Below are 17,331 nucleotides of genomic sequence, written 5' to 3' on the forward strand. Positions count from 1 at the left end.
AGGAGTGTGAAGCCCTGAATGAACACTATTGAAACACACTCACACATGCCACTCGTGGAGGGAGGCAGTGGGCATCACCCTCATTCCCACACCAGTGTGACATCTCTGGGTATAAAACAATGGCTATGTATTCCCAGAAGCTTCCCAGGGGTCAGCACTGAGTGAGCTCTCTTCATGCATTACCCACTTGCCCCTCACACCAATCCTGTGAAGGAGGTTCCAGTATCTCACACAGAAGAAAACTAAGGCCGAAGAGGTCCAGTAATGCCACAGCTGGTGACTGCATAGCTGGTCCAGCCTCGGCTGGGGCTGCAGATGCAAACCGAAAAGGGCACCTTTTTCTGAGGGCAGAATGTTAGGCAATGAGCTTAACCTCCCTGAGCCTCAGTTTCTTCATACACCAGAGACTTTCTGGTGCATCTGATTGTGGGGATTAAATAAGAAATTTATATGGGAAGGTACCCAGTAAATAGCAGGTGCTTGTATTTTTTTAAGAGATGGTAACCACTGGGCAAGAGCTGCTCATAAAGGTTAACTCAAAACACAACATGGAGAAGTGGCTGAACCTTTCCCTCAGCTCACACATGGGGAGGCAGCCTGACAGCTCCTTCTGTCCTGTTTGGGTGTTTGGGAGTGCTCTCCTGCAGGTGTGCTGATGTCAGAGAAAGAACCACCTAGGTGTTCAGCAGAGCAAAATTCATTCTGTTATGTTGCTCTTGAGAAAGATCTCTTAATCTAGGGGTGGAGGTGGATGTTGCAAAAGGAGAAAAGACTCCGGTTTTGCCTTCTCCCTTCCATTGCTTTAATGTACATAAAATTGTGACTTTGAGGAAAATCACAACTCTTTTCTGAAGCTCCTTGCCTTATCTGTAAAATGGAGCCGACGATATCTTACCTGCCGATATCTTACATGAGAATAGAGGCTCTGGCTGCCTCCCTACCCTCTCAGCTGCCAGCAGTGTGGAGGGACTCCTTTCACGGTTTGCTCCCAAGAACCTCTCCAGCCCCAAACCAGCCTGCTTAGAGATTCATGCCTTGGGCTGCATGTTGGATTAGCTAGGCTTCCAGGTCCCTTTCAACTCTCTGATTCTTTGGTCTTACTCCTCACTGAGGTGTGCTGCTTTAGACTTGGAGGACAGAAAAAGCCTGGAGGATAGACGTATCTTCACATTGGGAGGATAAAGTCATAGCTCTACATGTCTAAGGAAAAGAGCACCACAGCACGTGCATGTTTTCCCAGCACAGGAAAGCACTGTCTCATTGACTTTACCTTTAACAGCATCTGGTATTTTAGAAGCCTCTGGCTTGGTCCTCTAAGATACTTAAAAAGAGGGATATTGTGATCCAATTGGCGCTGGCACACCTTTAAAAGCCAAACAGAAACAATGTGAAACAAAACAAACAACACCCAGAGAGAACAAAGCGGCAGCATTTGAAAACAAGAAATGAAGCGGGCTCCTTGTGGAAAAGAGCTTGACCAGCTTTGTAAAGCTATTGAGTTGTTGGATCCCTCAGGAACAGTATGTAAAATGAGAGAAAGGGGGAAAAGGATGGCTTGGCTAGTAATTGTATATGCAACTAGGGAAGCAGGACCATTTATTTCTTTTAGAAAGCAACTCTGGTAGAACGCAGTGGGGCACTTCAAATCCTGAAAAAGATGCAGCCTGTGTTTGAGTTGGGGGTGATGTTGTCTATTCAGCTCATTTTGAGTCTGGAAGACTTGATGACTTATGTGATGACTGATGAATATCATTCCAGGGAGCCCATTTAAAATTCCCCATCCTAATTTGAGAAACCTAACAGAAGACCATGGGGGGAGGGAAGGGGAAAAAATAGTTTCAGAGAGGAGGCAAACCATAAGAGACTCTTAAATACAGAGAACAAACTGAGGGTTGATGGGAGGGCCGGCGGAGAGGGGAAACGGGTGATGGGCATTGAGGAGGGCCCTTGGGATGAGCACTGGGTGTTGTATGTAAGCGATGAATCACGGGAATCTACTTCTGAAACCAAGAGCACACTATATACACTGTATGTTAGCTAACCTGACAGTAAGTGATATTTATGAATGAATGAATGAATGAATGAATGAATGAATAAATAAATAAATAAATCCCCCATCCTACAAGAGGGCTCTGGTTTGCTCATCAGGCTACAGCTGCTCCTCACAGGCCTGTCCCATAGAGACCCAAGGCAGCATCAAAACTTCCAACACAGAATTTCAAAATAGGAGAGACTTTTAATAAATATAAATTCAAATGCCAAATTCCCCTGCCTTGTTCATACTTCTGATTTCTTTAAAGACTTGGCGCATGCAAACATTGCTCAGGGAAAGCAATTTGTGGGAGACTTTGTGGTCTCAACATTACCCCAAAGAAGGCGCAGTCTTGACATTCTTGCCAGATTGCCCTAGCTCGGGGCAGATTCTTATGGTATTTAAAATACATTTGAAGATCTTCTTTCTGGAAGAGGAAAAGCATTGGAACAAATTAATCAGGTGGCATTTTTCAGGAAGAGAATAGGATGATACTGTTTATTCACTCGAATATTCAACAAGCCTGAGTATTTTCATGGTGTGAGGAACTGGGGGTGTGTGATAACCTTATGTTGGGGTGACTGTGTGATGGGAGGGCAAACAGAGGGCTCTAAACAGCCATAAGTACTAAGCACGGACATGAACAGGGTGCTGTGGGAGCAACTACAGGACTCTGGTAAATCAGTTAATTCATAAACCGGGATAGGTTTTTCATCTCCATCCTTCCTCATCTGCTCTTTACCCAGGACATCACTGTTCCCCCAGAATAGCTCTGCAGTGAGGGACAAAACTGACAGAAAAGGTGCCAGTAGCTGATGGCCCCATCTTTCTCTCTCCCTGTCTTCCTATTATGATCATCATGAGCCAAACCTAGGGGGGAAAAAAAACCCCAAGAGACAGCCAAAAGGTACAAACACCCCAAGAGGAAAACATGGCAGTTTGGACACAGCAACATAGATCTAAGTCCTTTGGGCAATTCTCAGAGGAGCAGGCTCTGCCTCAGACATCACCTTCCACCTGTAGCACCAGACTCCAAGATGGGAAAAATTACACGACTATCCTAAGGCTAGAGATGAAAGATTCCAAGTGCTGTGTGGCCTATTTCTTTTTGCCTCAAAGGCCATGAGAGATGGGCACATACCTATCAACAGCCCAGATAGAAAGGTTGCCCAGATAGAAAGGAGTCAGCTTGCCAGCTCCATCCACTCCATCAGTAGGACCTGGCCCAGAGCAGCTGCACTTGTCATAAAGCCTGTGCCGCTCTGGTTGGAGAAGCCCATGTGGCTGCATCCTCATGGACTTCTGTGTCCCTATGCTTCTCAGGCCAACTCTTGATGTCCCTCATGTGGACACAGGTTATTTCTTCCCTCACAGCTTTAGCTAGGTTTATTCTTCTTCTCCTTCTCCTTCTCTGTCTCCTTCTTCTTCTAAAGTTTATTTATATATTTTGATAGAGAGACAGAGAGTGAGTGGGGAAGGGGCAGACAGAGAGAGGGAGAGAGAGAAAGAATCCCAAGCAGGCTCTGCACTGTCAGTGCAGAGCTGGATGTGGGGCTCGAACTCACCAACTGTGAGATCATGACCTGAGTGAACTGAAACCAAGAGTCAGACAGATGTTCAAATGACTGAGCCACCCAGGCACCCCAAGGTCTATTCTACTTCCAAACACACTGCTGTAGTGAATGCTTTCTGTTTCTGTAGTTCTCCTCCTCTCCTGATGGATTGTAAGTGGTCATTTCACTTCACTCCAAGAACTTCAGCAACTCTGTCCTTTGCTACTCTCTCCAGGAAAAACTACATGCGTGTGTGTATGGAAGGGAGATGACCCTTGAGGAAATGTTGTTCAGACAGGTTAAGGAACTAAAATAATAACTCCGAGCTTAACAATATGTTCATTATTTATTCACTTGAGAACTATCTACCGAGTGCCATTGATAAGCCAGGCATGGCTTCCAGAGCAGAGCAACCTACACATGGGGAACATTCGTGCCATATCAAAAGTCAGGCTTATAAAATATTACAAACTGATAAAGGCATCTCACCCACATTGGGTCCGTCAGAGCACAAAACATTGGCCTTTAGCACCTAAAACAATTCAAGGTTTCACTGCTTTCAACACTAACCACAAAAGGATTCTTTTTTAAAATTTTTTTTAAGGTTTATTTATTTTTGAGAGAGAGAGAGAGACAGAGAGAGAGAGAGAGAGAGAGAGAGAGAGAGAGAGAGAGAGACAGAGAATGAGCAGAGGAGGGGCAGAAAGAGAGGGAGACACAGAACCCAAAGTAGGCTCCAGGCTCTGAGCTGTCAGCACAGAGCCCAATGATGGGCTCGAACCCACAGACTGCGAGATCATGACCTGAGCCAAAGTTGGAGGCTTAACTTACTGAGCCACCCAGGTGCCCCAACTACTAGAGGATTATTAAAAGCTGGAGGAGATTTTGGAGGTCCAGCCCCCCACTCAGTAGAACAACCTCCACAGTCAGCCACCTTTCCCCAAACTTTCCCAGTAACAGAGGCAAATGGTTCTCCTGATGGATGCTGAGCAGAAACCTGTGTTCCTATGTCTGTGTACTATGTCTGCACTTTGAGCAATGCAGAACATTATAAGCCTTCAAACACCAAAACACAACTGTTGACCTAAATTTGCTCTTCAATCCAAAATTCCTTAAAGAAAGGATATACACTAACCAGCAGCATAAGAAAGTGTCTGATTACCCTCACCTTCTTATAGAATAAATCAGGAGGCTAAAAAAAATTGCTACCAAAAATTCATATTCACACATGATTGTTTATGCATTAGGACAGAGCCTCTGGTGGTGGAGTGTCCAGATTAAGTTCTTGGCTTTGTCACTTACAAACCAAATGGCCCAAGTTCAGTGACTTAACCTTCCTATACTTCAGTTTTCTCATGTATTAAATGGGTTTATGACAATAGTCAACTATGATTGCTGTGAGATTAAATGAGATGATGTATTAAAACTTCTCAGCAGGGCGCCTGGGTGGCGCAGTCGGTTAAGCGTCCGACTTCAGCCAGGTCACGATCTCGCGGTCTGTGAGTTCGAGCCCCGCGTCAGGCTCTGGGCTGATGGCTCAGAGCCTGGAGCCTGTTTCCGATTCTGTGTCTCCCTCTCTCTCTGCCCCTCCCCCATTCATGCTCTGTCTCTCTCTGTCCCAAAAATAAATAAACGTTGAAAAAAAAAAATTTAAAAAAAAAAAAAAAAAACTTCTCAGCAAATGCCCAATATAACATACAGAATACCCAATAAATGGTAGCTATTGACAAAGCACTTTGTACTTTGTAGAACCCTTCTGCATACACTATTTTATTAGATCTCCACAACAACTTTACATATTGGTATGATTAAGCTTATTGTATGGAGAAGGAAAGTGAGACTCCAAGGGTTGAAGTGATTTAATGTGAGGTCATGCAGATAGCAAGTGGCTCAACTTAGACAAGAAGTTACATTCCTGACTCCCACCTCAGTGCTCTTTCAGCCATGTCTGAAAGCACGCTCTTTTGTGCCATGTCAGATCTCAGAGCAAATGGAACTCAAAGTAAACTACTGACAAATGTTATTCTACATAGAGCTTGGCCTCTGGGGCAGGATCTTCCTGGATTCTGCAAGCTATAGAGTCTGATTAAAACACTTGGACAGAGCAGTATTTCAAAACTCATCTCCACAGAATTCTGCAAATGCTACTAAGAAAAGGTCAACTGTTGTGGTACATAATGGTTGAGGGGCCCATCTTATTAGCTAACAAATACATAGCAGTAGCCAATTCCCTCAAGGAGCCTCAAAGAATAGGTGGTCATGGTTTTTAATTACTCCATTTGTCCCAGACTAATAACTTTGTGCTTGGGAAGAATTTATTACCTATATTCTGTCTCCAACATCATAAATCATTAGGATTATATGCAGCATTTAAATGCAGGTCTGGATGGAATAATTTCTGAGGTTTCTCCCAAAATGGAGGACTATAGAAGGCTTTGCAAAACTTTAGGTGAGGAATTCTTCTAGGAAAAGGTGTTTTGTCAGCAATTCCCTGACCATTTCATTATACTTGGACAGTTTTTAAAATAATATCCACTTTCTCCCCACAGGGTTCTGGCCTTTTCTCATCCAACAATTTAAACAAGTCTTTGCAATAATGACATAAGCAATTATAAAATATTTCTAAACTATGAAACTAGATTTCACATTGGTGGTTTGATGAATACAAAATTGCAAAACAGTATAAAACACTAATAATGCTATAAAAGTAACTCAAAAAGGAAATTAATCAGATTGAATACAAAATCATTTTTAGTGTATCTTGAATTCTGGCACTTGATGAAAAGCCTATGATGAGGCTGTGGTGGAAAGCTGATACCGGGCCAAGAAAGGTCCTTCTAAGCCATTAGGAATGCTGAAGGTTGAAGGCTCTGCCTCTCCATTATGTCAAAGGCCTTGAAACCTGGGGATTTTTATTTTCTTGCTGTCAGTTTATCACAAGTACTGCTCTTAGACTTATCAGCCATAATTTGGATTGTTTAAAAATTTTTAAGCTGTTTGAGCTGTTGTGTCAGGCTCACAAAAAGAAAAAGAAGGAAGGGAATGAAAAGAAGGGCTGGTTGAGAGAGAAGAAATGGGAGACTTTGAGAGTTCAGGGCGTGAGGATCATCTGCATAGTCCTCCCAAGGGAAGAAAGTACTTGGTGGGGAGTGGTACTGGGCAATACATTTCTCTGTGACAGCTTACAGAGTACCACTGGACCAAACAGCCTATTCACTGCCCAAAGGAAGGGTGCAGAGAGGGCAAAAGGGAAGAGGTGTGGCAGCAGGGAAGGGGAAATAATCAGAAGTATGGTGTTGTAGGACAGGAAATCATAAACTGGGTGCTAAGTATATCCTCTATGTTGTATAAATAAATAAATAAACAAACAAATAAATAAAATGGAAGAAAATACATTTTTTGAGACTTTTAGTTTAGCATCAGTACTTCTCTTGAGAGTGTTAATACAACTTTAGTGAGGAATTTAAACCTGCTGTGTGATTCTTGTTTGAAAACAGCTCAGTCATTCAGAGCAGGATCGGCTGCTTTGCAGGGGGTGGGGGGGGGGGCAGTCTTCCGTGTCACCAGGCTTTACAGGAGGCCAAGCTTGTAAGTTGCTCCCACCTGTCATATGAGCTTAGTCAAACTGGACTCATCCGACTCCTGCTTTGCACTCAAAAGGCATGTGTAACTCTTTAGACCATTGATACTTCCATTTGCCCTTGCCTCATACACAGAAAATTAAGGGTTAACTTTAATCACATGGTTGTTTCGACTTACTGGGAGCACAGACTTACTCTCTTGAGAAAGCAACGTGCCAGAAGTGCAGGGTTTTCGGTGCACTTTTCCAATTCTTTTAGAAAAGTCCTAGGGAAAGAAAAGTATAATAATGTTTTAATTTTTTTTACATGTATCAGGTTAAAACTTTTTAAAAGTAAAATCATATAAGGTTTTAAGAGGTCTTTAGAAAAATGCTGTTTTCCAGGCTTTGTTGCTCTTGACTCATTTTCAACACACCGATTTGGGAGAAAAAACATTCTGTGACATTACTAGGATTCCTTGAAACTACCTACAGCTGTCCTGATCATTCTAAGCACTAGCTATAGATAGACAAGATGCAATGATGCTCCCTGCTGTATGATAATAACATTAATAAGAACTTCTGCTGTTGCCGCTGCTACTGTTAATATCACTGAGAGCTTCAAGTAAGTCAGGCATAAGCTAAGTACTTCATAAACAATATCTCATTTAATCATCCACCAAATCTTGCAAAGTAGGGTTTCATAAATATGAAACCTGAGTTACATAGAGGTTGAATAACTTTTCCAGAGAAGGTAGCAGAAACGGGATTTCCATTTCACTTTTGTGTCTGACCAATGGACAGGAGACGTGTTTGAGAAGCAACTGTGGTTCAATTCACCAAGCAGTCTTTTCCTTTTCCGTCAATTACATGTGTGATTTGGGGTTACTATATTGAGTAAAGAGAGGAAACGAGCTGCAGTATCATCTGTGAAATGAAAGGCTGGGAAGATGATTTCTAAAGTCCCTTCCTCCTCTAAGTCTCTAAAACTCAACACCCAACCAGCCCTGGGCTACAAGGACAACTTGTTTAACCAGTTAGCATTTTCCAACACCCTAGCTCCCAGCACTACCCTATGACAGTACGTATGTGGATGTGTGTCTTGCTCATCTTTGTATTCCCAATGCTGAACACAGTGCCTGACATAGTACAGGTCCACAATAAAATGCTGATGCATGAATAGATAAATAAGCAAAGGAACATACAAGAAATATTACCTTAATTCCTGACACCTGGTACATGCTCCATTGGTGCCTTTCCCCTTCTCCCTCAGAGATCTGTGGCACTTCTTCCCTCCCTCTCATCCCATCCCACCCCAACCAAATCCACGGATTCTGAACTACTTGCTTAAGCCTAGCAATGTCTAAGCATGTTCATCTCCAAATTCCATCAGTCTGATTTCCATTGTTCTTCTACTTTCCATTTTTCCTGATAATATAAATTACTATATACCTGTTGTGAAATTCATAAAGTTCTCTAATATTCCCAAAGAGAAGCTCCTTGTTATTCTGAAGAACATCTGGAATCAGATGCTTCAGCCAAATAAAATCCATTGGAGTGATATATCCCTGCAGAGGTGGAAACAAGGTAGGTTTTACAGGTAGGAACATATGAGAGATGATCTGAATTAGCTACTCCAGGGACCAAAACCCTAATAATTAGGAAATACGGTGTTTAGAAAAATGCTGTTTTCCAGGCTTTGTTGCTCTTGACTCATCTTGATTGACAGTTATCTCCTGAAACCCATTCCATCAAATGCTTTCTTTTGATATTATGTCCTTCGTGTGTCCATCTTCAGAAGATGGTTAAATGGCAATGATAATAAAATGGCAATTTATAGAAAGAAAAAAATGTATTTTTAAAATGTTTATGTTATACAAGTCAAGTGTGAAAGCCAAAGACTTACCCATCATTTTACAACCAAACACAATTACTATTGTTTTATTATATTTCCTTCATAACTTTTTAAAAACTTATTTTATATGGTTGTAATCACAGTAATCACATGTAATTCATATTCTGTTTTTCCACATGCATTTTGGGCTAAGCTTAAAATTCTACATATATTGTTTTTACTTTTATAAGCATTTTTCAATGTTGCTATATTTATTCAAAATAATTATTTTTTAAAATATAATTTATTGTCAAATCAGTTTCCATGCAACACCCAGTGCTCATCCCAACAAGTGCCCTCTTCAATGCCCATCGCCCACTTTCCCCTTTCCCCCACCCCCCATCAACCCTCAGTTTATTCTCTGTACTCAAGAGTCTCTAATGGTTTGCCTCCCTCTATCTCTGTGAGTTTTTCCTCCCTTCTGCTCCCCAAGGTCTTCTGTTAAGCTTCTCAAGATCCACATGAGTGAGGGGCGCCTGGGTGGCTCAGTCGGTTGAGCGGCTGACTTCGGCTCAGGTCATGATCTCGTGGTCCGTGAGTTCGGGCCCCGCGTCGGGCTCTGTGCTGACAGCTCAGAGCCTGGAGCCCGTTTCAGATTCTGTGTCTCCCTCTCTCCGACCCTCCCCCATTCATGCTCTGTCTCTCTCTGTCTCAAAAATAAATAAACATTAAAAAAAAAATTAAAAAAAAAAAAGATCCACATCAGTGAAAACATATGGTACCTGTCTTTCTCTGGCTGACTTATTTCACTTAGCATAATACCCTCCAGTTCCATCTATGTTGCTGCAAATGGCCAGATTTCATTCTTTCTCATTGTCAAGTAGTATTCCATTGTATATATAAATCACATCTTCTTTATCCATTCATCAGTTAATGGACATTTAGGCTCTTTCCACAATTTGGCTATTGTTGAAAGTGCTGCTATAAACATTGGGGTACAAGTGCCCCTATGCATCAGCACTCCTGTATCCCTTGGGTAAATTCCTACCAGTGCTATTGCTGGGTCATAGGGTAGTTCTATTTTTAATTTTTTGAGGAACCTCCACACTGTTTTCCAGAGTGACTGCACTAGTTTGCATTCCTACCAACAGTGCAAGAGGGTTCCCATTTCTCCACATCCTCGCCAGCATCTATAGTCTTGTGATTTGTTAATTTTAGCCACTCTGACTGGTGTGAGGTGGTATCTCAGTGTGGTTTTGATTTGTATTTCCCTGATGATGAGTGTCATTGACCATCTTTTCATGTGTCTGTTGGCCATCTGGATGTCTTCTTTGGAAAACTGTCGCTTCATGTCTTCTGCCCATTTCTTCACTGTATTATTTGGTTTTCTGGGTGTTTTGTTTGGTAAGTTCTTTATAGATTTTGGATACTAACCCTTTATCTGATATGTCATTTACAAATATCTTTTCCCATTCCACCAGTTGCCTTTTAGTTTTGTTGTTTGCAGTGCAGAAGCTTTTTATCTTGATGAGATCCCAATAGTTCACTTTTGCTTTTAATTACATTGCCTTTGGAGACGTGTTGAGCAAGAAATTGCTGTGGCGTAGGTCAAACAGGAACTTTTTCCTGTTTTCTCCTCTAGAGCTTTGATGGTTTCCTGTCTCACATTCAGGTCTTTCATCCATTTTGGGTTTATTTTTGTGTATGGTGTAGCAAAGGGATCTAGTTTCATTCTTCTGCACGTTGCTTTCCTGTTCTCCCAGCACCATTTGCTAAAGAGACTGTCTTTTTTCCATTGGATACTATTTCTAGCTTTGTCAAAGATTAGTTGGCCATACATTTGTGGGTCCAATTCTGGGTCGTCTATTCTATTTCATTGGTCTATGTGTCTGTTTTGGGGCCAATACCATACTGTCTTGATGATTACACCTTTGTAGTAGAGGCTAAATTGTGGGATTGTGATGCCTCCCACTTTGGTTTTCTTTTTCAACATTACTTTGGTTATTCTGGGTCTTTTGTGGTTCCTTACAAATTTTAGGATTGTTTGTTCTAGCTTTGAGACGAATGCTAGTGCAATTTTAATTGGGATTGCATTGAATGTGTAGATTGTTTTGGGTAGTATTGACATTTTAACAATATTTATTCTTCCAATCCATGAGCATGGAATGTTTTTCCATTTCTTTGTATCTTCTTCAATTTCTTTCATAAGTGTTCTATAGTTTTCAGCATACAGATCTTTTACATCTTTGGTTAGGTTTATTCCTAGGTATTTTATGATTCTTGGTGCAACTATGAATGGGATCAGTTTCTTTAGTTGTCTTTCTGTTGCTTCATTATTAGTGTATAAGAATGCAACTGATTTCTGTACATTAAATTTGTATCCTGTGACTTTGCTGAATTCATGTATCAGTTCTAGCAGACTTTTGGTGGAGTCTATTGGATTTTCCATATAATATCATGTCATCTGCAAAAAGTGAAAGCTTGACTTCATCTTTGCCAATTTTGACGCTTTTGATTTTCTTTTGTTTTCTGATTGCTGATGCTAGAACTTCCAACACTATGTTAAACAACAGCAGTGAGAGAGGACATCCCTGTCGTGTTCCTGATCTCAGGGGGAAAGCTCTCAGTTTTTCCCCATTGAAGATGATATTATCTGTGGGCTTTTCATAAATGGCTTTTATGATGTTTAAGTATGTTCCTTCTAGCCCGACTTTCTTAAGGGTTTTTATTAAGAAAGGATGCTGTATTTTGTCAAATGCTTTTTCTGCATCTATTGACAAGATCATTTGGTTCTTAGCCTTCCTTTTATTAATGTGATGTATCACATTGATTGATTTGTGAATATTGAACAAGTCCTGCAGCCCAGGAATGAATCCCACTTGATCGTGGTGGATAATTCTTTTTATGCTGTTGAATTCAATTTGCTAGTATCTTGTTGAGAATTTTTGCATTCATAGTCATCAGGGATTTGGCCTGTAGTTCTCTTTTTTGCCTGGGTGTCTGTCTGGTATGGGAATCAAAGTAAAGCTGGCTTCATAGAATGAGTCTGGAAGTTTTCCTTCTATTTCTATTTTTTGGAACAGCTTGAGAAGGATCGGTATTAACTCTGCTTTAAATGTCTGGTAGAATTCCCCAGGGAAGCCATCTGGTCCAGGACTCTCATTTGTTGGGAGATTTTTGATAACTGATTCAATTTCTACACTAGTTATGGGTCTGTTCAAATTTCCTATCTCTTCCCATTTGAGTTTTGGTAGTGTGTGGATGTCTAGGAATTTGTCCATTTCTTCCAGGTTGTCCAATTTGCTGGCATATAATTTTTCATAGTATTCCCTGCTAATTGCTTGTATTTCTGAGTGATTGGTTGTGATAAATCCATTTTCATTCATGATTGTATCTATTTGGGTCCTGTCTCTTTTCTTTTTGAGAAGCCTGGCTAGAAGTTTATCAATTTTGTTTATTTTTTCAAAAAAACAACTCTTAGTTTCATTGATCTGTTCTACTTTTTTTTTTTTTTTTTTTTTTTGGATTCTATATTGTTTATTTCTGCTCTGATCTTTATTATTTCTCTTCTTCTGCTGGGCTTGGGGTGTCTTTGCTGTTCTGCTTCTAGTTCCTTTATGTGTGCTGTTAGATTTCGTATTTGGGATTTTTCTTGTTTCTTGAGATAGGCCTGGATTGCAATGAATTTTACTCTTAGGACTGACTTTGCTGCATTCCAACGGGTTTGGATTGTGGTGTTTTCATTTTCCTTTGTTTCCATATATTTTTTAATATCTTCTCTAATTGTCTGGTTGACCCATTTGTTCTTAGTAGGCTTTTCTTTAACCTCCATGCTTCTGGAGGTTTTCCAGACTTTTTCCTGTGGTTGATTTCAAGTTTCATAGCAGTGTGATCTGAAAGTGTGTATGGTATGGCCTCAATTCTTTTATATTTATTGAGGGCTGTTTTGTGACTCAGTATGTGATCTATCTTGGAGAACGTTCCATGTGCACTCAAGAAGAAAGTAAATTCTGCTGTTTCAGGATTTACTGAAGCATAGTTCTAAATGTATCTGTCAAGTCCATCTGGTCCAGCGTATCATTCAGGGCTATAGTTTCTTTAATGACTTTGTGTCTAGATGATCTGTCATTGTTGTAAGTGGAGTATTAAAGTCCCCTGTAATTACCACATTCTTACCAATAAGACTGCTTATGTTTGAGATTAATTGTTTTATATATTTAGGTGCTTCTGAATTCGGTGCATAAATTCATAATTGTTAGCTCTTCCTGATGGATAGACTCTGTAATTATTATATAATGCCCTTCTTCATCTCTTGTTACAACCTTTAATTTAAAGTCTAGTTTGTCTGAAATAAGTATGGCTACTCCAGCTTTCTTTTGACTTCCAGTAGCATGATAGATAGCTCTCCATCCCCTCACTTTCAATCTGAAGGTGTTCTCAGGTCTAAAATGGGTTTCTTTTAGACAGCAAATAGATGGATCTTGTCTTTTTATCCATTCTGATACCCTATGTCTTTTGATTAGAACGTTTAGTCCATTTACATTCAGTGTTATTATTGAAAGATATGGGTTTGGAGTCATTGTGATGTCTGTAGGTTTCATGCTTGTAGTGATGTCTCTGGTACTTTGTGGTCCTTGCAACATTTCACTCACAGAATCCCCCTTAGGATCTCTTGTAGGGGTGGTTTAGTGGTGATGAATTCCTTCAGTTTTTGTTTGTTTGGGAAGACCTTTATCTCTCCTTCTATTCTGAATGACAGACTTGCTGGATAAAGGATTCTCAGCTGCATATTTTTTCTGTTCATCACATTGAATATTTCCTGCCATTCCTTTCTGGACTGCCAAGTTTCAGTAGATAGGTCTGCTACTACCCTTACGTGTCTACCTTTGTATGTTAAGTCCTGTTTATCTCTAGCTGCTTTGAGAATTCTCTCTGTATTCTTGTATTTTGCCAGTTTCACTATGATATGTCATGCAGAAGATTGATTCAAGTTATGTCTGAAGGGAGTTCTCTGTGCCTCTTGCATTTCAATGTCTGTTTCCTTCCCCAGATTGGGGAAGTTGTCAGCTATGATTTGTTCAAGTACACCTTCAGCCCCTTCCTCTCTCTCTTCTTCTTCTTCTGGAATTCCTATGATACAGATATTGTTCCATTTGATTGCATCACTTAGTTCCCTAATTCTCCCCTCACGATCCTGGATTTTTTAAACTCTCTTTTTCTCAGTTTCCTCTTTTTCCATAATTTTATCTTCTAATTCACCTATTCTCCCCTCTGCCTCTTCAATCTATGCTGTGGCCACCTCCATTTTATCTTGCATCTCACTTATAGCATTTTTAAATTCATCATGACTATTTTTTAGTTCCTTGATCTCTGCAGCAATAGATTCTCTGCTGTCTTCTATGCCTTTTTGAATCCCAGCAATTAATTTTATGACTATTATCCTAAATTCTCGTTCAGTTATATTGCTTATATCTGATTTGATCAATTCTTTAGCTGTCACTTCTTCCTGGAATTTCTTTTAAGGAGAATTCTTCCATGTCATCAGTTTGGCTAATTTTCTGTCCCTTATGAGTTTTAAAAGCTTGTTACATGCTCTGCACCTGTGAGCACTGCTATATTAAAGGGGGGTCATACACCATACAGGGTCTGGCCCTTCAGGAGGTGTTTTTTGGAGGGTGTTACTTGCTCTCCGTTATTGTGACTTTGGTTATTTTATTTCCCTACTTGTAGTGATGTTTTGGACCCTCCACCAGGTGTGCTTTGATTTGTTCCTTGAAGTAGCCCTGGAAAGGAAAACAAACAAACAAACAGCAAACAAAAACACACAAACACACAGACAAATAAAACAAACAAACAATCCAAAAGCAAAAAACCAAAAACACCAACTATAAGTAAAGAATAGGGTGGAGGCGGTGCTGATGGAAGAGCACATACAAAGGGAGAAATGACAGGGGTGGGGAAAAAGAAAAAATAAACACTGACCAGGCAGAGAGACTAAATGGCTTAATCCAGAGAGAAAGGAAAATAAAGAAGGAGGTGGGGGGGGGGGGGGGGAAGAAACGATGATAAAGTTATCTAGACAGAGAAACTATACAGCTTGAGTATTCCAGAGAGAGAGAGAAAGGAAAGTAAAGAAGGAGGTGTAGAACATGTATCAAGAGAATGGATTAAATATGTCTGCTTAGGGGCGCCTGGGTGGCGCAGTCGGTTAAGCGTCCCACTTCAGCCAGGTCACGATCTCGCCGTCCATGAGTTCGAGCCCCGCGTCAGGCTCTGGGCTGATGGCTCAGAGCCTGGAGCCTGTTTCCGATTCTGTGTCTCCCTCTCTCTCTGCCCCTCCCCCGTTCATGCTCTGTCTCTCTCTGTCCCAAAAATAAATAAACGTTGAAAAAAAAAAAAATATGTCTGCTTAAACAAACCAAGAACCAGAGTAACCGGCCTAGAGGAGGAAAGAGATAAGGAGAAAAGGAAGGTAGAATGTATCTAAATAATAAGAATTGTCCTAGAATTAATCCAGGTAATGTAGAAGCGCTGGTCCGGAAGAGTGGTCCGTCTGGTTCCTCAGGGTCTACGCTGCTCCAGTAGACACGCACTTACCCCGCGCGGAGGGGCGTGGTTTGGTATAGGCAGGTCCCGCCTCCATGGTGAGCCCCACAGACCCATCTCTGAGGCCGGGCCTTGGTGGTGGGGAGAAAAATGGCAACGTCCCCGCCCCCCCCCCCCCCCCCCCGCCCCCCGTCTCCTCTCCTCTGACCCAGTGGACTCCGTTGGAGTCATCCTCACTGTGCCATGGGCACAGAGGGGGCAGTCTTTCTCGCTCCACCAATTCCCGTGCCCCAGTGATTGGCTGGGATTTAAACTCCCACTCCATGCGCCCTGGCACTGGGGAAGCGCCTCTCTATGCCATCCGATATGTGGTCCTGGCTGTTTTTGTTCCATGTTGCAGCACTCCAGGGAGGGGGTCACTTTCTCCTACTGTGGACTGTGCCCCTGACCTAGCCACCGAGCATGGGGGTGGCAGATGCAGCCAGGCTTTGTCTTGTGCTGCAGCACTTCGGGGAGGTGACTGCTTTCTCCTACTGTGACTGTGCCCCTGACCTACCACTGAACCCGGGGGTAGCTCCCCTCCTCCCCAGGTGCACGAACAGGGCAGCCAGCCCCAGTCCGAAGAAAGCCCCTCAGTTAGAGATGGGATCCCTCTCGGTCTGGGTCTGAGGTTTTTCTCTTGTCCAGATGCAGTCCTACACTTCCCCAGCCATCTTTCGCTTCCCTTTGGCTCTTCGCAGAAGGCCCCACGCGGCCCCATTTTATCTCCTCCAGTTCGCAATCACCCACCTATAGCCTGTCAGGTTGTTCCGGTGTCTCCCTGTTAGACTCAGTCTCTTTTCCTCCCCGTTTCTCAGGGTTCAAAGTCCTTTGGCTTCAGCCCTTCTTTGTTTGAGAGATGCGGAAAGTACACATCCCCCTACTTCTCCGCCATATTGGCCTGATCCTCCAAAATAATTATTTTGTAACTATTGAATAATATTTCATTTAGCATAAATATCAGAATTTATTGACCACCCCCTATTTTATTGGCGATTTTTTCTTCTGATATTTTATTATTAAAAAATTCTATTATAACTTTGTACACATAATCTTTTTCTCAAAATTATTTCCTTAGGAAAATAGGAAAATTCTAATTTTCACTCTCAAGCAAAAAATGCTACTTGAAACAATTCCCCTTTATTAAATTATCAAAAACATTCAAATTATCATGCTCATTGTTGACAACCATAGGGTGAACCTATTGGGCACTGCTAGAATCATATGAAGTGGCACAGTCCCTTGTAAGTTATTTGGTTAAATGGATCAATAGTCAAACGAATGTTCTTATTTCTGTTGGAAAGATACTTGTGATAGTGTAAGACCTGTCCCCTCAGTGGGGATTCTAGAGACATGTGGCAACTACCTTAAGTCTCTTTGTGCAACAGAACTTCTCTAGTTTGAATACATGCTTAATGTCTACTACCCCAATCTACTTACATCAATTATGCTCTTAATCTCTTTTATATAAATCTCTTCGGTCTCAAGCAAGTCACGTATAATGCGTCTGGATCACAGCAGCAGGTGGGAATATGAAAGAGAAAGAGAGGGAGGGGAGAGAGGTTTTTTTAGAATTCTTAATATTCTCAACAATACAGTTCCCTTTAGTGACTTACCTATTCAGATTGCAGTACTTCATTCTATTCTATTGGACACCCAAGGACACCCAAGGACAGCATCTCACAAAACCACACTCTAATCACACTGGCATAAGAAAAAAAAACAAGGCTAGAGGACTGTAAATCCACTTGTATAGCCAATGAATGAC

The 17,331-nt window shown here is 41.4% G+C and overlaps 1 protein-coding gene across 4 annotated transcripts in view; it reads right to left on the minus strand.

The window, feature by feature from the left end:
- MCF2L2 (MCF.2 cell line derived transforming sequence-like 2) overlaps positions 1 to 17,331 on the minus strand; it is a 267,461-nt gene that overhangs the window by 43,471 nt on the left and 206,659 nt on the right. For all 4 annotated transcript variants that reach the window (XM_086674819.1, XM_086674820.1, XM_086674818.1 and 1 more), the window contains 5 exons: positions 17,004 to 17,070; positions 8,597 to 8,712; positions 7,362 to 7,431; positions 2,367 to 2,459; positions 1,271 to 1,363 (listed from right to left, as the gene is read on the minus strand). In XM_086674819.1, the coding sequence (XP_086530945.1) occupies positions 1,271 to 1,363; positions 2,367 to 2,459; positions 7,362 to 7,431; positions 8,597 to 8,712; positions 17,004 to 17,070 (439 nt within the window). The remainder of the gene's footprint in view (positions 1 to 1,270; positions 1,364 to 2,366; positions 2,460 to 7,361; positions 7,432 to 8,596; positions 8,713 to 17,003; positions 17,071 to 17,331) is intronic.

Source organism: Puma concolor, chromosome C2 (genome assembly GCF_028749965.1).
Source record: "Puma concolor isolate L17-30 chromosome C2, mPumCon1.1.hap2, whole genome shotgun sequence".
NCBI classification, from domain to species: domain Eukaryota; kingdom Metazoa; phylum Chordata; class Mammalia; order Carnivora; family Felidae; genus Puma; species Puma concolor.